The following is a 23,710-nucleotide window of genomic DNA, read 5'->3' as shown; positions in this document are numbered from 1 at the left end:
GTCTCAGGGTAAGTATGTTCCTACTCCTTCTACAGCCATCACACAACTCCATTTCGCATCGGGTCAACGAGGTACACAGCGTTGTTCCGAGGATCAAAGTAGCTCAGCGTGTTGCGATTTCTGGCTAATCTCTTTTGTCACTGCAATATTGCGGAAGGAGTACACATGCAAATGCACACAGTGTCAAAGATAAGTGCGCCCTGGGCACTGGGCAGGCAGGCCAACGCCATCTGGTGCCCAACGTTCATGCTGGGCAACAGTCAGCTCCACACCTGGGAGATGGTATAGCCTGCAACGGTTGTCAGACCACCAGCGGCACACCCACCTGCCCCCTCACTTCTAAATCTGAGCTTCATGCTGTCTCACGACGGCACACAGAAAGTAATTCAAGTTGATTAAAAGAGAAACCCACCCTGAGATGGTTTTAGATATTTAAAGGTCACCAGTCTGTCATGTTGAATATCTCAGAGCTATTTGGTGATTGTTTTTGAATTAGTGATTGCCTTCATAGTGTATTTCCCAGAAAGCCTCTATTTGTTTCTAGTTTTCAACTGTGGGAAATATAGCAAGATTTCTTTTGTGGTGATTCACTCTCAATTCAGTGAATTTAGGGAAATATCTGGCTCTTTAGCTGCTAAACGCTCCTCTGATGTTAACCAGCTACTCATTACCTCTGTGTGCTGTTTGGTGCATGCAGTTGGCATACAGTGGGTTTATCGGAGCTTTTTCTTTTAAAACCTCTGCCGGCTGCTGGAAATAAATTTGATAGGAGAAGTGAGAGTGAACCAAAACGGTAAAGTTTGGGGCTGTAAAACCAAAACAATAAGCCTAAAGATGCTAATATGGTCTGTAGGGCTGAGTCAGCTGAGTCAGCATATTTGCTATATGGTAATGCATTTTGAAGTAGGGGGCGTTCTGAGAAACCGTGCAAAGTATGCCGTGAATTTCAGAATTTTTCACTTTGAAAAGATGGCTATTTGCATATTCCATGCCGGAGCTTCCTCGAACATCTATCAAAAACAAGTAACAAGTCTCTGCCATAAATGGAAACAAATAGATTCCTGAAAGAAAGAAAGGCAGTACTAATATATAGCCTGCGTTGGATGGAAGTGAGCAGTGATGGAAAGCACACAAGAACTGTGCAATTGGTCGTGTGAGTTGGGGTGGATTGTTTTTCTAAATGTAAATCATTATCTAACACAACTCAAAAACGACTTTCCTGTTACACTTTAATGACCCAAAACATTTGAGATCAATTCAAAGATTACTGCAGATAGTAAAACAGTAACCTGACTGAACTTCATATGACCGCAGATAGTAACCTACTGATTTTATAACAGCCAGTAACAAGTGGTCATGGGATTTTTACTGCTGGAGATGAATTTCAAGTTGCCATGAATGACTCTCCCATTGCTCTGCTAAAACACAGGCAGCACTCTTACCCAGAGACAGAGAAAGGGAGGGAGAGAGGAAGAGAGAGAGAGGAAGAGACGGCACTTACAGCATACAGAAAGAGGTAGAGAAAGAGTTTGAGTGGAGAGAGCGTGAAGAGGCTGAGTCTGACAGCACCGAATGAGAGGAGAAGGAAGAGGAGGAGGGACTGAGTGGCAGGGGACAAGGGAGGGAGAAACCGAGAGGGGGACGGACCAAGATTGAACGAGGGGAGGGAGCATCAGAAACGGGGAAAGTAGATGAGAGGGAGAGGGAGACTGAGGGAGACAGGAGAAGAGAGGAGAGCGAAGGGAAAAGAGAGCAAAAAAAAAAAAAAACAAGAGAACAGCTCAGCAAATCAGCCCAGTAGCATTCCTCTCACAGCTGCAGTGATTTAGGCTGGGAGGGGAAGTTTAGCTCACAAGAAGAAAAAAAAAAAAAAAACAAGAAATTTGATTGTATTGTATTTTTTTTTCTGTGGGTGAAGAAATCAGAAGATTCCCTGGAAAGGAAGGTGAACAAGAAGGAAGAGGAATCAGAGAGCTTCTGCAGCCTCCGAGTGTCCTGCAGGGGAAGATGGATTCAGACTCCGGAGAGCAGAGTGACGGAGACCTCTCCCCAGGTAAGCTTCACTCATCCTCAAGACCATTACTGCAACTTAACATCAGTTTCTGACATGTTGTGGTAACTACACTTTAAGCAAATACACTCTGCATCGAAGTGTATTAGTTATCCAGAGGGGCCGTGAGTTCTTTCTCCCGTTTTTCCAGCATGTTTTCAGCATTTTCCAGCATTTTTATCAGGTACTGGGCTGTACGTTCACCATCTCTACCATTTTCCTGATCAGCAGTTTGCCAACACATCTCAATACTTCTTTCATGCCACCAATGCCAAGAACCACACCAATTTTCAGCTTTAAGAGTCTTTCACACTTTATCCAGGGTCTGTAGCTCACTGCTGAGTTGTGTGTGTGTGTGTGTGTGTGTGTGTGTGTGTGTGTGTGTGTGTGTGTGTGTGTGTGTGTGTGTGTGTGTGTGTGTGTCAAAGGCAAGCTGCTGCTGTGAGCTCTGATGCATGTCCACTCTGATGCTGGTGACTGGCAGAGCCTCGTTGAGCGTGTGGATGAAAGCTGGCTCAGTCAGCACCAGGAACAGGCAAGCTCCAACACGTGCAGCCAGTTTGCTCATCAACACATCCAGCTACAGAGGGAGATGAGACCCCCTGAAAGGCTAGGAATTGTTTTCGTCTCTGTGGTGCACTCTTTAGAATCTTTAGATTGGTTGTTTCATAGGTAGATAGGTTGTTTCACAAAAAATTCTGTTGAAGATGTTTTATGGTGTCAGAGTACGGGGCAAACATTTATTGCCACGATGAGAGTTGACAGTTGGACTCGCACATTAAACATGCAGACACACGCACAAACGCTCCCTAAAGTTTTGTGTCTCTCATTTGATATTTCCCAGCATTCCATTGTACGTGGTCAATTCATTAAACTGTGATCCCGCAGAAAAAATTCAAGACAGGAGATGAAACCGCATTCTGGAGATAAGTTTGAGTTCAAAAGATTATGAATCAACTGTGTCTCCGGGAGGTTTTCATAACACAGTGCAGCGTCCTGGAACGAATACCTGCACTGTATGTCACCTCGGGCTGAGACTTTTCCGTTTTGCTTTTTCACATAATTCCTGTCCATATTCAGGCTGACGCACTTAATGAGCATATCCTCTATTAAGAACTGTGGGTTCCTCGAAAATTGTTTTCCATCAGGCACGTGTACGGACTGTCCTTGGATACTATTGGCAGATCTGCCACAGGTGTCAAATGATGGACAAGAAATTTATCAGAGCGCATGATTGCCAGAGGTAATGATTGTTTAATAAAGTTGAAGATGGTGTGGCTGTTTGCCTGTTTATTTGACAGCGTAGAGCTTTGTATGTTAATGACGCTCAGTTGAACTCTGACCATCTGTCTGTCCATCTGGCCCATTGTCTATCTGTCTTTTGGTCCATTTGCAAAGGGAGAGGAACTTTAACCTGAGCTTTAGACTCATCCTTGGTAGGTGAGGGCCTATGTGTATCATCTGCTGATTTCAGGCAGAGGTAAAAACATCAACCAGGGCTCTCGTCTGAAGCCATAGTTGGTGCACCAGGGCCAATTCAATCCGTAGAGACAGACGCTTTATCCATTTCACCTTCACTTGAAGTGATGTACACTGTTTTCCAGAGACTGGGCCAGAGGTAAATCATCTTTCATTTTTCTACAGATGCTGTGATCTGCCAAAAGCTTCCTGCAATGTAAAGTGGCCAAGTCTTTGTAGTGTAAGATGCATTAACTCCTGTAGTCTTATCTTTCTGGCCTGAAAACAATGTAACACATGTTGAAAAGGAAGGGTGGCTTGAGAGCAAAAGCAGAATGACATTTTTCCCAGTTGAGAGAAAGCAAGAGCCTGACTCACGCTCAAAATGCATGGTGCTTTGTGGTTGCGCTGCAGTTTCTACTCTTCAGTCTACTGTCAGTGAAAAAAAAAGAAAAAAAGAAAAGCTGGAATGGCTCACTTTATAAGGTCAAATGTCCCAATGAAACCTGAGCAAACGTATTTTGAAAACAGGCGTACTTTGAAAGCCCTGCTGTACACAAACATGACCCTTATTCCTGGACACGTGGATGAGGGACGTGTGATTGATCTATGCATTTGATATGTATTCTGGCACAAAACTTCAGCAGTATAAATATTGAGTTATTTTTTTTCAGGTGGCTTTAACCCTTTAGCCCTCTTCTCTACCCTTGAACTGTTAGTGGTTGTTGTTAGAGAGTTAGTCGGACATCTCAGAGTTCTTTACTCCGCTATATTCACACTCAGTTACTGTTTTGTTTTGTTTTTTATCAGTAATTAGTGATGTTTGGTCCATTTCTGGATTTCACACGCAGTTGCACCAGCGTTCCCTCAACCTATCTTGTATCGTTCTTCATTTCTACAGTTCCCACAGTGACTTCTGAAAAAACCCCAGAGAACACGCCCGACCTTGGGCCCACTCAGGTCCACGCAGGTTATGCTGCCTTCACGTGAAACTCGTAGGGTTGTATTTTCAGCATAGGGAGTCAAGGAAATACATTTTTTAAAAATCATTATCGGTAACTTCCACTTGAAAAGTCTTGAAAATAAACACAAGATCGAATCGAGTTAGATAAAGCATTAACACAAAGTGTGTCTGGAAAAAAAAAGCACCATTTTTAACAGGTTCTGTTGGTGGAAAAGTTATTATCTTCTTCCTCTTCCTGAGGGATCCCTCTTATGTGAATATATGTTTTTGTACAAAATGTTCAATTTACATATGAGGTCTTGTACATGGATTATGCCGAGCTGACACTGAAATATGATCCTTGATACTGATGGGTCTGCAATGGAAGCTTTTTTAAATAGCAAAGTTTTTAGCTGCAGTGGAAATTATTCAGAGAGACATCGCACAATTTATGTTTGTCCAAATATCTCTCATCAAAACGAAAAGAAAATTCACAAAAAGAACAATTGTTTAAAAAAAAGGCATAAAGCATAACTGTTTCAGGGGAGACTGGTACATTATATTTACCTTTTTAATGACAGGTGATCATGTGAGCGTCTATGTGGACTGTAGAGCCGGACAGAGAATCACTACGAGGGCAAACTTTTTTTTTCTTCATTGTGTTTTTCTGTCTGCCCCACTGTTCTCTGTAACTTCTGTTGTGTTAAAGCACAAAGATCCGCCACAATACACTGAGCCCCACTGTAACTACTCTGAAAGTCTAGGCCTAAAAGACACACAGAAGACACACACACACACACACACACACACACACACACACACACACACACACACACACACACACAAAAGCTCTCTTTTTTTCCCACAATCATCCAGTCGTTCAGTCATGCAATGAGCACGCCGCTGACCATACCAATGACTGCAAAATGATTCATCCAGCAGTCCTTTCCGTCTTTCCTGTGGTGGAGTGGAGAGGACCACACCTAATTTCTGAATCAAAGCGAGGCTGACTGTCAACACACCTGCTCTGCTGGGGGACTGTTGGAGCGCACATCGCACAATGCGCGCGCAACAGAGACTAGACGTTTTCATTTTGCTGAACAGATAGCTCAGGAAGTTTGATTTCCATATACTTCTGCACTCTGATTTGAGTTATTTTTTAGTTGTTACATAAGTTTGACATTCTGTCGGAGGACAGTGAATAATCAGCCCACGGTCTACTTTTGGCTGATTCATCATGGTGATGCGACTCTCTGTAACGCCATAACCAAATCTGCCGTCTGCAGAGCTATTTCCAATTGTTTCTGTACTTCAGATTCTCTATGGAAAACAGAATTGTTGTAAAGAGGAGCTGTTTGGCTGTTGTAATAACATCTGTGAGATTCATAAGGTCACGAGGGCTGTTGCTGTGGTTCTATTATAAACAAGAAACTGCAGATGTTGTTTGATGACACAACTTACGTTTAATCCTCAGCCAGGTGATTTTCTTCTGCACTGACACATTCACATACTAATAAACTCTACAGCTCTATTGGCCTTCTCAATTGCCACTAATCCACACTTCTAGAAAAAAACCTCAAAGATCCAGGAAAAAAAGAAAATCCCGGCAGGCAAGGATCACCCAGCAATCAGAGGAGATCTCCTGCCATGTTGGTGGACTGGCCACATGCTTTACACATGAGAGACGGGCAGAGTGGGGCCAGGCGTTGCATACACTGAAACACTCCCATACACCGACAAACGCACGCAGACTGCAGAAATGCCCTTCCTCTTTCGCTCTCCCAGCACATGCATCCCTGAGTCTTTTTCCTCCGCCTTTAATCTGGCTCACAGATGGAGAATGCTCATTGCGCACCAGCCCTCCGCACACACGCGCGCACACACAGACACACACACACACACACACCAGGCACCAGGAGCTGGTTCTGGAAAATTGTAACATGAACTGAGAAAAAAAAAAAAAAAAGAAAACAGAAGTGAAGCTGTAAGTGGAAAAGACGACGCAGGAGAAAGTGGTTTTTCCTCTAGCTGCTGTGAAAGACAAATCCTAAAAGTCCAGGTCCAGGTCCTTGACCAGTGTGTGAGTGCATTTTCCCTTGTATGCACATGCATGCGCTGACACAACAATACTGTGGCATTTCATAGTGTTTGTGGGACATTTGGAGAGAGAATTGTTTCCCCACGACTGAGCCATTACTGCAACTTGGAATTAGACCGCAGAGGCATTTTGACAAGGCCTCATAGACACACTCAGGAGGAGGAGGAGAAGGCTGTGGTTTCCCTGGAGGGCCAGTCGAAGCAAAGCAAACAGTCACTAGTGGCGTCTTATGTGAGAGACAAGCTGTTTGAGGGAGAGCAGTGTGTATTAAGGGAAGGCTGGAATGGCGTCAGTGGAGCATTTAGCCTGTACAGGTATTCAGAGCTATGAATGCCGTGCATAGGAACTGTGATGCAGGCCCTTGTATGTGTGTTGTTTTATTTCTTCACTTCTAGACATTTTTGAGGAAAGTTGTTTCCTTATTTAGGTCTTGGTTTTCTGGTTTCAACTTTAGACTTTATTTTTCACACAAGTGTTTTCACCATTAGTGCCTCATGTGTTGGTGGAAACCATTTCAGTCTGGGTTTGTCTTACCTACCGTCCCCTAACATGACCGTACCATGCAGATTATTTCACGATAGATGGAGACTTTTCCTCTCCAGATTACCTATGGTGGCAGCAAAAAGGCAACAGAAAATGAGTGAGGGTGGGTCACGGTTACACACAGAGCTTTCACACTTAACTCTGGCACAACTCAAATGACTGTGCTGATTATGGCACTATAAGGCTTCAGCAGGAAAAGATAGAATACCGATGTTCGGTGAAGTATATCACAACAGTTAGTGCAGCAGTGTGTCACTATAAGATGCTTTTAGTGTACCTTTAAAACTATTTGTTTCTGGGAAGTAGAAGGCAGCAGAATGGACAGAAGTAGAAAATATGGCAAATATATTTGTGGGTTTAGACATTTCATGGGCAATAATGGCAACGTTCCACCCTCTGTTATCCTTAAATACTGGGATTTGAATTAACTCATGGAAGGATTAGGTTTTGGCTGTTAGTGGAAAGGGTTAAACTGAAAGGAGGAATGTAGTCACTAAAATTCAGAAACTAATCTACAAATGTGTGTGTGTGTGCGTGCGTGTGTGTGTCTGTCTGTCTGTCTGTCTGTCTGTCTGTCTGTGTGTGTGTGTGTGTGTGTGTGTGTGTGTGTGTGTGTGTGTGTGTGTGTGTGTGTGAACCACAGTTATTTCCTGGTCATTAGTTAGTGGTGGGTTGGCAGCCAAGACAGCAGCACTTTGGCTTTACACTAAAATGTGTCATGCACAGTGAGGGCCTTCAAGACCAAAGTTTAAAGTACATCTAATTTTATCACTGCAATCAAAGCGACAGCAACTTTTTAATTCAGGCAGCATAGAGAGCTGAAACACTTCCCCGCTCTCCTGGCTAACCTTTGCTCCCCTAATGTTTGTAACTGCATGTCATTTTCTCATTGAGGGTTTGTTCCATTTGTCGTCTTGAAAAGCTGTAACAGCCACTACTGTGCTGGCTATTAGAATCTAAACAGCTGTCATCTGAGAGTAAAACAATAGCATATGACACTTGCTATTGGGATGTTATGTGTGCCTCACCCACTGGGGCTGTGGTTTTCAAACGCTGGACGCCAAATGTTGCATACCCAAAGTCCTGAAGTCGCGCCCTGGCTAGCGGCTGTTCCACTAGCTTCTGTTATTCAGTGTAATCTCTCATTCAGAATGTCTTTCTTTAGCCTTTTTGAAAATGTTCAGCATGAGGTCAATGAGCCATTTGCTAATATAACTTAGTGCTACCATAAGACGTGCTGCTATTGCCTTGCGCTGGTGTTTGCTAAAGGCCGCTAAAAACACAGCTAAGTAAACAACAACAATATTAACAGTGTTTTTAAAAATGTTGACATGTTTCTAGACTCATTGATTATATTGCATGACATATCGATGACTAAGGTCACGTTAGCTGTACTTTCTGTAATTTGCATGATAACAAATGTCACTGTGATCCCTTGAGAATTCCTTTAGCCATTGACATGCTGTCAAAGTTTCATGGGAACTGTAGTTGTGAACTGCTAAAAAAACATCATTATTTTATCTTTGTTCCACCCTGTCAATTAGAAATTATGTTCAATGTAATCATTGGCTGGATTAAATTTAGACTTTTTTTTATTTTTTTTTTATGAATGAAGTGCTACATTTATTAACTGCACCAGAGTCACCAGTTGGTGGTTGGGATGTATGGTGGGCATACAGAGTTTACAACTGTCACGACAGAGACCAGGGCATGCATCCACAGTCCTGTCTGCGGTTAAAAAAAGCACTTTGGTCAGGGAAGGATCGAGGTTAAACGTAAATAATGCTGTGCCTGAGGTGAGTGGAATTTTTCTGCATTAAACCAGACTACAATCTTTCCCTAACCTTAACCAAGTGCTGTGGGTGCCAAAACATCACTATCCATCCATCTATCCATCCATCTGTTAGCTATACCCTCTTATTTTTTAAACCTGACTATAAAAAAAAATATTAATGCTGTAGCCACTACGAGTCATTAGTCATTATACTTCAAGATCGGATATTTTGGATGAAAACATATACGTTACATATTTGCAACTTGCCAAAAAAAAAAAAAAATATATATATATATATATATATATGTGTGTGTGTGTGTGTAATTTCTAGGTGACAGGGTTGCTTTGTAAAAGAGGTGGGGTCTTCAAGTTTTACTGTCCAGTAAGGTAAATATCCATGTAACATACATTTTGGACAGAGAACCATGCGTTTTCATGACAGAAAAGCCACTGAGTTGTGGATGCCAGTGGTAGAGAGGATAGCTGGGGCAGGGGCTGGGGATTCAGCTCTATATAACATCAGTGACAGACTGAGCTTCTCTGTCAGTGATTCAAAGCTTCCCTGTGCCTCATTTTTTTTACATAAACTCAGTTAGAGTTGGTGAACTAGTAAACAAACCAGGAGGCCAGAGTTATGGGAAAGGCTGGCAAGGCTGGGATGACTGCGCATGCGAGTATCTGTATGTGTGTGTGTGTGTGTGTGTGTGTGTGTGTGTGTGTGTGTGTGTGTGTGTGTGTGTGTGTGTGTGTGTGTGTGTGTGTGTGTGTGTGTGTGTGTGTCTTTGCGTGCACATGTGTGTCTCTTTGTCAACGATGCCACGGCATGCTGAGACTTGGACGAGGTCTATGAGAGGAGCAACTCACCCAGGGCTGGAAAACACTTACTTCCTTGCCACTCAAGCTCAGCTCAGTGTTCTAGATCTGGTGAGAAATGGACAGAGAGGAAGAAGAAAGTCAAAAAGAAACGAAGAAACGAGAGCTTCACGTATGTGAGACGAAAACACGCACTACAGCCAGGGCCTAATACAGCTGCAGATGAAAAAGGGAAAGAGGGTGACAAGATGTTTTTGATGTTGTGTGGGTCCGTGCCTGATGTGAAGGAACTTTGACTGGAGCAAGACAATCAAAGTATGGACATTCCGATTTCACCTCTCTTTTTTTAACGCCCCCAGATCCTCCTCTATCCTTCTTTCCATCACTCCTCCACACTCCTTTTAAATGATTTGACACATCTGCTGACATTTAGAATAGCTGTGATTGAATGGTTTCATTTGTGCTAATTCAAAGCATTATTTATATCCAAACATATCCGCTTTTTCTACTTTCTCCACTTCATTTCTATTAATCCTGACTGAATGGTGTGAAATGAAAATGAACATTTGCCAGCTCTGCCCAACCCGTCCCTCTTTCTCTGGCCCTCTTTCTCTCTCTGTACACAGCTTAGTTTCTTTATTTCAGATGGAAAAAATTCAGGGGAACTTTATGTCTGGGTTCCAGGCCAGATAAAGTAAGGAAATCCCCAATATTTTATCCTCCTTTTTTTTAATATTAGGCCCCAGTCTCACAGTCTGTCATTACAGCTCACACAGAAACATACACACCCACACATTTGCACCAACTTACTATAAATAGAGTGCAACTGCTTTATGAATCAAATAAGTCCTTGAGATGGTTAGTTACTAGACTTTTTTTGCAAAAACCTGCGCAGCTGCATTTCCAAGTGATCTCATGTCAATCAAACAGCATTTTCTGTACTGTCTATCATTTCCTAGCATTTTTCGTCAGTGAAGACTGACTGTAGTCAATTCACCTGTCTTTATTTATGCTCACAGTGGTTATCGGCCCAGTTCCTCTTCACCGTGTTTCAAACTAACCGCTGCTGTTGATGACAAATGTAAAAAGCATCACTTCCTGTGAGCCGAGATGGTTCCAGAGATCCACCTGTGACTGGCTGTTCATAGCCATAAATGCAAAACCGGGTTAAAGTTTGAACATCAAAAGGCAGTAGAAAATATATCATTTATTTATATGAAAATGTTCAGTATTTTCGCCGTCAACCAACACCCACCTAACAGTATTAGCTGATGGCAGAGTACTTTTCCAGAGACACTCCCAGAGGACAGAAGCAGAGAGGGAAGATAGCCTCCAGCTAGTTCCCATGCCTAGATAACCAGCTAACCATGGCCTGGCTCTTTAGCTAAACAATGGCAGACCTCAGCGAACCACAGCTGGTGGAGACATTAGCTTTACAGCAGGGGAGAGGTCAAAGGGCAGGGATCTCACAGGGCCCTGGAGTCTATGTTGTGTCCCAACAGGATGTCATGTACACCGCTTCTCATCCTCTGTGGACCAGGCGCTTCTCTGGTCTTCATAATGAGGAGTGCGACTGTCATGAAAGCCAAGAGCAGAGCCAAACATGGAGGCCAAATCGCTGACCCCCCCCCCCACCCCCGCCCCCCCGTTCCTTGTGACGGGCGATCGAGCCAGCGGCACATTAATCAATCAGACATCTCCTGCCACTGCCTCATTTCGCCTCATCTCTTTGGTACGGCTCTACAGGGACATGGCCATTAAACTAAAAGACAGCGAGAGACAAAGAAAGAGATGAGGGATGGAGCATTAAATAAGACTGTACTTCGGCCAAAGGCAATCCGTTCTTGTGTCCCTCCTGACTCAGAGAGGCTCCTAAGTGCTTTTCCCTGAATTGTTGGTCACGGTAGAGACACTTAGACCAGTCCTAGGATAAACACACTTAGTAGTTTCAAACATCATATATCAGACCTCTTCATTACAGCTACATTAACATAGACCGGTTTGCTGTTACAGGTTTGTTTGTGTGATTTACAGCCATTGTGCACTTGCGAGAAATGCTGAGTCAAACCTTGTTGTGCTGCCCATTGTTGCCGATGTACTCTGACCAATACACACAAGTAATACAGAAGTACAGAAGTATTAAACCTAAAGTGTAGTGGCACAGTTATCATATTCCAATCTTCATTTAGACTGCTTGTTATGTCCTAGTTGTGACTGTTTCATCCGATTAAATCCACCTCTTTTTTGACTTAGATTTTCGATTTAGATCTTGGTTTCACCCAGACCAAATTAATCCCAACTGACTTGATTTTTTATTCCACACCACACCGTCAGAATCTTTGTTTAAGTCCACAACTAGCAGACTCTCTCTTAAGGCTTAATAAACAAATGAGTTTGAACAACATGTCATCAAACCACGCCTGAAAGCAAAAATGTTTCATCATTACTCCATGATGATCATGGCTCAAATGTGGAAATAACGGTGCACATTTTTGTGTGATTTTTTTTTCTTCTTTTTTTTAAGAACTAGAGAAAGATGTTCAAATCTTACATGAACTTTTCTGCACACCTGGACAATCGCTGCATGAAGCAGGTGTGAACGTTGGATTGTTAGTTTCGAAAATTGACAGACACAGCCCGCTATAGATATTACATCAACATAAACAATCAACATGTGTATAATTAGTTGTTATGACTAGAGCTTAACAAATAATGGATGATTAAGGCCAATATCGAAATCGGTATCTGAGAGCTTTAAAAAGATCTGATAGTGGCATATCAGCCGATATTTATTTCGTAACATTAACACATAACATAAACAGTTTTGATAAAAATCCAATAAATTATGTTATTAAATAATTATGACCTATATATGTTTTTCAGTCAGCAGAATGCGTTTTACAAGCCCTTGGGATCTGTGAGAAGGCTACAGCTGTATTTCCTGCCATTACACTTTCTCCCAGTAAAGCATGAGTTAGCTGTAATGAGCCACATCTACAAAAAGAGATGAACTTTAAACGCGGCAGCCCTACTTCACACAAATGAAAGTCATTAAGGCATTAAAAAGGAGTTATTTATTAACCCTAAAGGTCTAAATACCCCTCTACATCCTGAGCAGCTGTTAATGGCACGGTGAATGACCTCTTTCAGCAGCAGAGTGCCCTTTGGAAACTGGCTCAGAGTCAGATTTTACATGTCATGAATAATGCACATCAATTCACTTCACTATACTGTGTCTCACTCGCTGTCTCTCAGTAGAAACCGTATCTTTCTCAGTCTTTTTCGTCCCCAGTTTACCTCTGTCTAGAGAGAAACACACACATGCATTACATCAGAAAAAGCGGGTGTGTAGGGGCGGGTGTGTTTGAGTCATCCTCTGATCTGAGCAGTGGGAGTCAAAAATATAGCAGTACGGAGCCTTTGCAGGTCCAGAGTGAGTGGAGGAGAGACATGAAATGACAAAAAAGCCTCAATTTATTCCACTGCCTGAATACTTTCGCAGTACTTTCCTTGTATATGAAGGCCTGCATCATGATGTATCTTCAGACACTCTGTCTACTCTATTGAGTATACAGTATGTCTGTGTGCATTTGTGTGTGTGGAGGTGAAATCGCAGAAGTGAACTGACAAACACAGTAAATCAACAAGTCAGAAGTCTGCCGCCTAGAGAGGGACACTGGAAAGTAAATATGTCTCTCCTCCAGCTCCACCAGTCGAGCTCTGGCACCAGTTGGCACAACACACCATCCTCTGCTCCCCACTCCAGTCCCCTGGCTTCTTGGGCCTGCCTAACTCGAACCCTGCAGGCTATTAAAAACCCCTTTACTATTGCTGAATGACCCGCTCCATTGTTTTCCTGAAGCCTTGTAAATGCAGCCAGAGAGAGTCTGCAGCGACTCCTTATTGGAAACCAAAGCTGATGAAAAAGGCCAAGGCAAAAGAAGTGGAAGTCAAGCTGTCGTTCTTGCTTTCTTCTCCTGTCCAAAGAGCATTTTCCCTGACATTTTCTTGGTATTCACACATTGTTGATGTTGTGTTTAAACACTTTGAAATGGCAGTGCTGATCAATGACAGACATGATTACTGAAGGCTTTTCCAGGAGTTATTGCCACAGCATGAGCACGCAGCCTGGCAGACATTAAAGTCTGTCTCTTGTATGTGAAACATGAGTGTATGCAACTCCTGCAGAAGTCCAGCTTTACAGTACACACGAGGCAAGAGGGGATTAGCAGTGTTCAGCTGTTCCCTTTATAAAAGAAAATATCACAGAGGAAAATGTCCAGAAAATTACTGCTGTTTTAGCATTTACAGGATGCAGAGAACGGCTTGGCAACCACTGGTTTCAGACAGGGATGTATTGGCAATCCAATTTTACAATACATTACTGCCTGTGAATGGAAAAAATCTGTATGTCGCAGATGGAAAGTAAATGTACAGTGGAGAAATTTTTAATAATAATAATTAATAATCCATCCAAACCATCCCATGCACCTGTGCAGAGGGTGACCTGGTTTTGACCAGTACTAAATATGAGCATGTTGTCATTAGCAACCCGAGCAAGCAACAGAGAAGGACTGATCGAGCATTGTGTTTCCCTGTGTGAGTGTCTGTGTTTGTGTTTCATTTGCCTGATTTGGTCAGGATCTCGAGCCCCGCAAAAAGCTCCGAAAGGAAAAATCAGACCAAAAACATCATGTTATTAGTGGCTGCAGAAGCAAATGACTTGCAGCTCTCCAGCCAAGGGGTATTTTAGTTCATTTACATTATCTTTGTTGTTGTTGTTTTGTTTGGCTTTCTTCTTTTTTTCAGCTTAGTTTTATTTGATTATTATTGTGTTTGTGGTGGTTTATATCTGTTTACATCAAATAGAGCTGAAAATCAATTTTTGTATGTTGTTACATATTACCATATATTGTACTATACAACACATTACATATATTATATTTTGTTAGTTTATTTATATATTATATATAAATAGATGTTGCCATTTTAGATTGGTTTTTTATTTATTTTTTAATTAAATTCATTTCAGTTCAATTCAGTTTATTTCCAGGTAATTAAAATTTTAAAAATGAAAAGAATGAAAAATTGTATCCATAGAGTGTCCATAATACATCAAACCATTAGCATCACAAGTACTTCTCAAAATGGTCAAATAAACGTCCGCAGATATGGTACATCTCAGATGTATAATGTGCAGGTTTTGGTACCAAACAGTGCACCAGTTATGCTATTCACTCCTTTATCTTTACATATATACAGATATATACACACCCATCTACACATATTTGTTTCCTTATCACAGCCTGATGTTGATACATTTCTGCTGATGTACATCACGTACTTTATTTACTAATTTCATTTTGTATGATCTTATTTGGCTTGGCTTTTATCTTACCTTGACCGGTTTGTGGCTAAATACAGATCAATTCAGTCATTACTATCAACATCTTTGATTATCACTGTAAATAAGTAGTCTTTCCTCTAAATTGTGTTGCTGTCTGACTGCATTCTATTTACTTTGAAGGTGTTTCTTCCTGCTGCGGAGACATGAAGCCCAACACACAAAAAGCCACTGAAAGACACACAAAGATTCACACACACACTCACACAGTTGCCTCAGTCAGACATGTATGTTCTGCAGTGATCCGGCTGATAAGCCCACAAGTGCCTCCAGGGCTGACTCAGTAAAGGCCAGTCGGCCCTCGTCAGTGTTAGCTGCTGGTCCCGCTAATGGCTCATTCCTCTGGTTGCTCTGGAACAAGACCAACACAAGCCTCAGGACCCCGTCTCACAGCCCAGCTGCCCAGCACACTGCAGAAAATGTCCATATTAGCAAGTAATTTCATCGAGTGTTGAGTTTTATGACCTATCATCAATAACAAATCTGCTGATGGAACAGCTCACTTAACGTCCAAATAAAGCTATACTTATTATAATACTTATAATACTTATTTTTATGGATTCCTTTTTCTAGATGATACCAGAGGGATCTGTAGCACACAAATGTTTTTTCCACACAGTATTTCAAACGACTTATTCTTGGTATCTCAGTTATCTCAGAAAGCCTACAGTAATTGTAAGATCTTGCAATATGTTCAAGCAGAGCACTGAAGTTGCTCAATCATCAGGTGATCAGTCATGTCTAAGCATATTCATGCAGGTGACCATCACAGACATTATAACCTGATATGTGATTGTCTCTGTTCTGTTCTTGCCACAGCTCTCTCCACCACCCCAGCTTGCTCCATATCAGCGAAGTTTTTGGTATTGGGTATTGAATGTTTAGGTGCAGTAAATGTTTATTAACGCAAGAAGTCATTTTCCATTTTGGCAAACACGCCTTTTCGCCTTCTGGCAGAGAGTTAGAAAGAAAGATCGGTTCCACATTTTTATATCCATTTATGATACATAAGGATACAGCCAGCAGCCGGGTAGCTTAGCTTAGCACAGGCTTAGCTAGCTTGGCTCTATCCTAACAACTCCACTTACCAGCAAAAAAAGGTTTAAAAACTACAAATCTGTTTAATGCAGGGTTATGTGCCGGACTTTTCTCTTGGCCCTGAGCAGTTGCCTGGCAACCAGCAGAAACAAGTTATTGGTCATGGCCAAAAAAATAGTCAAGCACACAACCATCCATAAAACTGCAGGTCGACATTTTTACATTTCTGTTTTTGTACAGATTATACAATCAAGATATGACATGTTTTAGAGAGTTTTAGAGGTGCCAGTAGCTTTGTCCTCCTGTTTCCAGTCCGTGTGCTAAACTAAGCCAAACAACTGCTGGCTGTAGCCTTACATTTACTGTTTCGGTACCAACTTTCTATTATGTTTCAAACTCTCCACCAGAGAGGAAATAAGCATTAACCAAAATCCAATCTATTCTTTTAAAGGGGATTATTTTTCTTTTTTGGTTTTGTTTTTGCTTTTTTGTGTATTGCCATTTGCTATAAATGGTCAATTTCTTCATATTATGGTCTCTGACTGGAAGAAAAGTTAATCAGTCCACATTTCTTGCAGTGCACCACCTTTAGCAGGGAAGGTTTGGCTGGTCTCCATGATCCACACTGGATGTATGTTCTGATGCAGCACAGCAGAAACTGTTGACTCAGTGCTCTAAAAACATCAGGCGGAACAAAGAGAGACTGTCTAGTCAACAGCCACGGGCAGAGAGCAGCGAGCACCTTACTAATCCTGATGTTAAAAGTAAACTTCACCAACTCCCAAAACACTCTTATGTAACCACTCTGATGGACTGGTGGCTTCTGCGACTGGCCCTGCATTGGTAGAGAAACTCAGCTCCTGGTTTGTTTTCAGTGTACGGAGTACCCACTTTATTTCATAAAAACTAAGGATAACTGATGCAAAGAAGATAATGAGCAAAATAATGAGCAGGCAGGTGGGAAAGCATGAGAGCAGTAGAGAGATAAGTAACAGGACTGATGGTTTTGTGGCCGTCTCTCCCCCGACTGCTTGGACTCTTCTCTCACTCTTTCTGACACCCTGGCTCAAGCAAGTCGCTCATCTCGGCTTCTGCGTGACAGGCTTGTATGGGAGTGTGTGACAGAGAGCCTGGACCCCTCAGTGTCTCCATGTGCACTCTTATAATCATCTACCCTCACTTACTGTACGTGCTAAAATCTCAAGCCAGACTCTGAATCACCAACCACTCTGACTCACACCTCAAGCAGCCTCGTGTACGTTCCTCACAGTATTTTTCCCCCCTCACTCCTTCATTTTTGCTTACATTCTTCACTACTCTGGGATGTACAAACAGACTTGAGACAGGAGTCAAGGCAAGTGTGTTGATAGCCACCTGCTGGCTCTCAGAAAAAGGCTCCAGGGCCGTGTGTTGGGGGGTGGCAGGAGAGTAATTAGTCCAGTTTTAGCTCTGCACTAAAAACAGAAAAGGTCCAATCAGTTCCCTCCCTGCAGCACTCTTTTCAGTTACAAGTTTAATTCATCTTGGCAGTGATAGCCGGAGATCTTGGTTATTTTATATCACAGAAGAGAAATTCATTTAGAAAAGCCACTTGGTCACACATACTGGTAGGATCCAACCAAATAGCCTGAACGGACATTGGTCTGACAAGGCGGGCTTTATGGAGCAAGCTGTCACCTTTATCAGTGTGCCAGGGTTTCAGAAATCTATCCAGTTGGGTTTCAGAATATCAGAGGCTCACTGGAACAAAGAGCTGCTTCAGAGAAACAGGAAATGATAGTGACAAAGAGACCCTGTTGATGAGAGGCACAGATCTGCCTAATGAAAACCACAGTTATATATCCTGATGTTGCTATTCAAATATCATGGAACTTGCCGTGTTGCTCTTGGGAAGCTTACTGTATATATCTGTTCATCACCTCAGGCCATCTAGTTTACATCTGGTACCTTTAACAGCAGTCACTAAACAGCAACTTGCAGGGATAAGACACTAACTCATATCTTCCAGACAGACGCTGAATGTAGAAAACCTATGATTTGTTGAGAGTTGTTAGAGGCTACTCTTAGTATTGCCTGTTGGTTGTGGTAATGGCATAAGTGAGGACAGATTTGCACTGTGAACATCCTTTGTAAATGCCAGATACATCCATCCACACTACAAAGAATACAGAGCAGTAATTTACAGTTTATACCATCCTTGAATGTACCAATTGATCAAATGACCACATGTAATGTGAAACGAGTTGCTCAAAGTGAACACACAGAGCATTATCACTTAACTCTGCAATTCCCCCTCAGCTCTGCAGGGAGTTATAGCACACTTCAGCTTGTTGTTTTGGTTGCGTGGCCCGCAACGTAAATTTTTTGGTTCGGTCTCACCTCTCTCATCAACTTTGTTTCCATCCGCTGCAGACGGATGTTTTCAAGGAAAAAGCTTTGATAAACCCATTGTTCACTATTTGCCCAGCAGACGGACAAACTTGCCAACTAGCTGGTGAAGAAAGTGAAGCATTTAGCGGCTAAAGAGTCAGATATTTCCTCTCAGGAGAGGACCAAAACGGAGCTAAAAGGAGTGTATTCATATGGATTATAGTCAAGATGCCGCCCTGGAACTTTAGAGACCACATTGTTTGTAAATGAATAGCTGTCACTCGGGGTTTTGAGTCAAGCTGCTTTTGCACATTTAGTGACGCAAGCAACCCTACTCCTATTCAGTGAGTTTTCAGTCAAGTTATTATATTTCACAGGGATATTCAGTCTTTTTACCCATCTGCGTTAATACAGCGGCTTTTGATTTAACCCTTGTGCATCCCTTTAAAAAAGTTACACTGAGGTCCTTAGAGGACAAAAAAGTCCACATCAAAGAAGACTGCAATAAATATATCATATATTCACATTATTTTCCGCATTCACTGACTTCAATTTTTTTAACCAATGTCAGTCCTGATTATATCTACCAAATTTGCATTCGTTTTCAGGATTTTAACTCCTGAAATGCCCGTTCTTTTTACATAATGCCACTGTTGCTTTTTCCGTATACTAAATGCAAAGGGGATTTTTTGTTTGTTCGTTTGTCTTTATTTTCGTAATCTAGGATAAGTCAATAATTAGCAACAACATTGATTTCGATGCATTATTATTTTTTTGTGCAGTGCCAGGTTTTTAAAAAAAAAACACACACACATTCAGTGACTTAGATGACAAAAATGTTAAAAACAAAAACTGCAATAAAAATATCATATATTAAATCATATAAACACTGGAGATTTTGATTTTAACACTTTTGGAGTTAAAGAATCCTGGTAATTTCTTTCTACAGATTTGACCAGGTTTGTGATCTCCATACTCACCCACCCACCTCATTTTTGTCTAACATACAGTACAATAGATCTCACCCACACTTGCATGAGGTTGTACAAGGGAGCAGTTAAAAAAGGAACAATAGATCTTTTGTATTGGGAAATGACTGTAGACAAAGACATTTGCCTTATTAGTTGTTAAATGTCATGGTGGGCTAATTATGTGTACAGGCATGAAATGTCAATTGGCTTCAGATCAACACATGAAATGTCACTTATATACATCACATGAAATGCCACAGACAGAGTTTTTCCCAATTGTTGTGCAGCATTCAACCTCTTTTATATGTGGGTATTTAAATAACACACAAGCACATATAGACACACACACACACACACACACACACAGGACCAGATGATGCCACAATGGTGTGGGTTCTGCATGAGTACATAGCTGTCTGTTTTAATAAAATTATAATGACAACAAAGCAGGTGTTCGTCTTTGAATTTGGGCTCATCTGCTGTTATGTGCTGAGCCCACTGGGCAGTGATGCCCCCATACACACTCTCTCTTTCTCTCTCTCTCTTTTTTTCACTCTCTCCCCCTCTCTCTCTCTCTTTTTTTTCTGTGTCTCTGTCTCTCTCTGGACATACATGTGGAAGAGGAAGAGGCTGACAATGTGCCCAAGGAACATGAGGGAAAAGTGAAGCCCCTTTCCTTGGCTTTAATCATAATAGGAGTTATCTGGTGTGTAATTTTAAGCTGGGTGGCACCTAAATAAAACCCCTTTTCGTCCTCCTACTCCTCACATTCACAAAGACACATGTTGGGCTGCTGGCATGGCTGTATGAGGACACAGGGATACCTTTGATGTTCTCCTCTATGATAGACTGAGATTGCAGTGGGACACGGCATAAAACGGTGATCAATCTGGACTTGTGGAGAAACAGTGTGCAGAGAGGTTCTTATCTGTGTACAGCTGTTTGATGTTATCCAGAGCAGATAGTCATTCCTCCCATAGTCAGCCTGCCACACCACTGCCAGCTCCAGGAAGGACGCCGCCCTTTCGTAGAATGTGGCTGCACCGCGTTTCATCTACTCCTCAGCTTTCACTTGTTGAGTCTGTGTTCTGTATTGAGTTACTTTTTCTATCTACAAACCCTCCAAAAGTATATCATTTAATATACGCTCTGTATATCCCAGTTTGGAATAGAGGGGATATAGCCTTTGTTCATGCCAAAAAGAAAACTGAATCATCCAAGAGAAGTTTGCATCAATGCATCAATATTTACTGAGATGACATTAAATACTAATACCAGTTTAAAAAAGACTGGAAAAAGACAGTGACTTCTTCTGAATAACTAAGAAATCTGTACTTAGTTCAGGCTGTTTTTAGCTCACAGAGTTCTTTATGCAAGTACAAAGTATTGTTAGTGAAAACTGGAGAAAGGAAGGACACTTATTATTATTACAGTGGGTCAAGAGAGTTCAAAAGCCTTTTTTTCATGATGGATGTCAGCTGTTACATGTAAACATACTTAAATTTAAGGGCAGTGGTTAAATACCAAATAATAACATGTGCAGAGATGTATTGTGTACTATGCACAGTGTTTTCCAATATTCTTGACTTACCTGACTTATACCTTGCTACTCCTTGGGGAACATAGGTCATCCACAAATGACCTCCACCAGACTGTTTTCAATATTCAGTCTACTGTACTTATGAAAAAGTACCTAAGTTTATCCATTCAATATCAACACACTGTCTGTTAATCTGTAAATGTATCTAATGTCAATGGGAAGATACCAGAATTACAAATTTGCTTTAAGTCAAACTTGTGAAAACAGGATTCAATTTTTGTTTTGGATTGATATTCCCAATCAGTGCCTCAATCAAGTCCTCAACACCAGGTTTCGCTTGTTCAAATGGGCAAAATCTATTCAGGTATAGGATAATTTTCTCGGCAGGCAGATGTTTTAAGCAAAAAAAAAAAAAGAAAAAACAGTAAGGAAGAAAGTGAAAAAAAAAAATAGTACGCTTTCTGCCCAGCACTACACGAAGGACAGACAAAAAAGACTAGCTGGAGAACATAGTGGAGCACTCAGAAGCTAAAGAGCCGAGTAGTTCCCTCAGGAGTTGGTGTACACAAAATGGAGCTAAAGAAGAATGAATATTGGATTTGCATTCATCATGTAGACACAAAAATAACTACAAATAAATGCTAACGTTGTTCCATGTCTGCTGGATGTGTGAATAAGCAACTGTTTGCTGACACGTTCGCCATATAACCTTTATAAGTTGATAATATGTCAGTGTTGACTATCCAGCTTGTTCTGCTGCCCCCAAGTGGTCAACACAAATTATTAATACTGCTTTAAAGTGTCAGAGCATGACAAGCTGCTGCTTCAGTAAAATCGTGATTCCACTGTTTTGTTTGTTCGGTCCTCTGTTCCTTTAAATAAGTGATGTTACAGTCAAGATTTCTGACTTTTGATACTAACCTCACACCCTATTCCTTTCTATGTCTTTCTCTTTTCTCTCCCCTCAGGACAGGAGAGTTTTAACTCTCGCTCCCTGGCTCTGCAGGCCCAGAAGAAGATCCTGAGTAAGATGGCGACCATGGTGGTGGCCAACATGCTGACAGATGACACCAGCAGCGAGATCTTGGATGAGCTGTACAAGGCGAGCCGGGAGTTCACAAAGAGCAAGAAGGAGGCCCACAAGATCATCAAGGACGTCATCAAGATCGCCCTGAAGATCGGCATCTTATACCGCAACCACCAGTTCAGCCCCGACGAGCTGGACACGGTGGAGCGCTTCAAGAAAAAGATGAACCAGGCGGCCATGACGGCGGTGTCGTTCTATGAGGTGGAGTACACCTTTGACAGGAATATTCTGTCAGAGCTCCTGCTGGAGTGCAGGGACCTGCTTCACACCCTGGTCGAGCAGCACCTGACCGCACGCTCGCATGCACGCATCGATCACGTTTTCAACCATTTTGCCCACGGGGAGTTCCTGGCCGAGCTGTACGGGGACGGAGAGGAGTACAGACTCTCTCTGAGGAAGATCTGCAATGGCATCAACAAACTGCTGGACGAAGGAACGCTTTAACCTCTCACACCTGACCTCTTTCACCTCTAGCTCTTTCTCCTCTTCCTCCTTTTCTTGCTGGTCTCTCCTGCCTCCTTCTATTTCCTTTTCACTTGCTCACCGCTGACCGCTCACATCCTTGACCTTCTTTTTGCTCTCATCCTCCCGTTACTTCTGCATCCGTTTCCGTGGAGCTAGTTGTAACATCCAGATGCTGTGGTTCGACGAGGGATTTTTTTTTTTTTTTAGACTGTCTTTCTACTCAGTGGATCATTGCTGCACACTGGGACAGCCTGTTTCACGTTGTACGCATTCCAAGTCATCCCCTTTTGTCTGCAAAAGTGTACCGTACCAATGGCCAAAAAAAAATGCATTAGGTATATTTGGATATGGAAGATAACCAGTGTTAGTGACCTGTCGCACTCTCTTTGTGTTTGTGTGTGTGTGCACGCGTTTGAATGGGATTCTCTTGAATAATGTGTTTGTACATAAGACCAACTATGACATGGTGTGTGTATTATGTATCTGTGTTTCAATCTTGCTTACAAGGGTGTAACACTTGTCTTTTATTAAAGATTTCTTGTAAACATCATTTTGCAGTTCTTCTGACAATAATACCTCCATGTGAGCTGGAAGACGTTATAGGACAGATGGGTTTGTTCCTTCTTTTTGGCAGTCGTAATGATAATCGTCTCTCATTTCTTAGACAGTATGTGAGGAAAAACAATGATTTGCCTGCGTGCTAACCAATTGCTTTCATAATAATGCCTCAGATTTACTAAAACTAAAATGCCTAAAGATTTTGCTGCCCCTTTTCAAAAGGAAACAGCCACGATGGTAGAGAAAGCATGGATGGGTCAGATCTGGAAAATAAGCCACAAATGGTTCATTAAGCTACTACTTTCCCATCCATTTGACCAACATGCACTCCAGGCATAAATATGTCAACGCTGGTTTTGAATTGAGCAGGAAAATCAGTGATTTGTCATTTCTGGTTCATTAGATGCCCTCTGGTCTATTCTGCTCCCCAGTCCAGGAAAACATATTACTGGTGGCTTGGTGTGACTCCAGCTGAATTATTTGGCAGCCAGTGGAGAAGAAGTACAGTTTTATGTCTCTGTCTCCTCACAGAAACACAAAACAGACAGACCACCCACCCACTGAGCACCCATTTGCACTCACGGAGTTGCTGTCAGGC

General features: G+C 41.9%; 1 protein-coding gene across 1 annotated transcript; it reads left to right on the top strand.

The window, feature by feature from the left end:
• The first annotated feature begins 1,715 nt into the window (after window positions 1-1,715).
• tnfaip8l3 (tumor necrosis factor, alpha-induced protein 8-like 3) lies at window positions 1,716-23,094 on the top strand. The gene is made up of 2 exons (XM_040129018.1): window positions 1,716-2,053; window positions 21,971-23,094. The coding sequence occupies exons 1-2, from the start codon at window positions 2,008-2,010 to the stop codon at window positions 22,531-22,533; spliced, it is 609 nt and encodes a 202-aa protein (XP_039984952.1). The 5' UTR covers window positions 1,716-2,007; the 3' UTR covers window positions 22,534-23,094.
• Window positions 23,095-23,710: the final 616 nt, after the last annotated feature.

Source organism: Xiphias gladius, chromosome 1, assembly GCF_016859285.1.
Source record: "Xiphias gladius isolate SHS-SW01 ecotype Sanya breed wild chromosome 1, ASM1685928v1, whole genome shotgun sequence".
Lineage (NCBI taxonomy): Eukaryota > Metazoa > Chordata > Actinopteri > Istiophoriformes > Xiphiidae > Xiphias > Xiphias gladius.
Note: the sequence above shows the minus strand (reverse complement) of the source record. Positions and strands in the feature narration are given on the sequence as shown.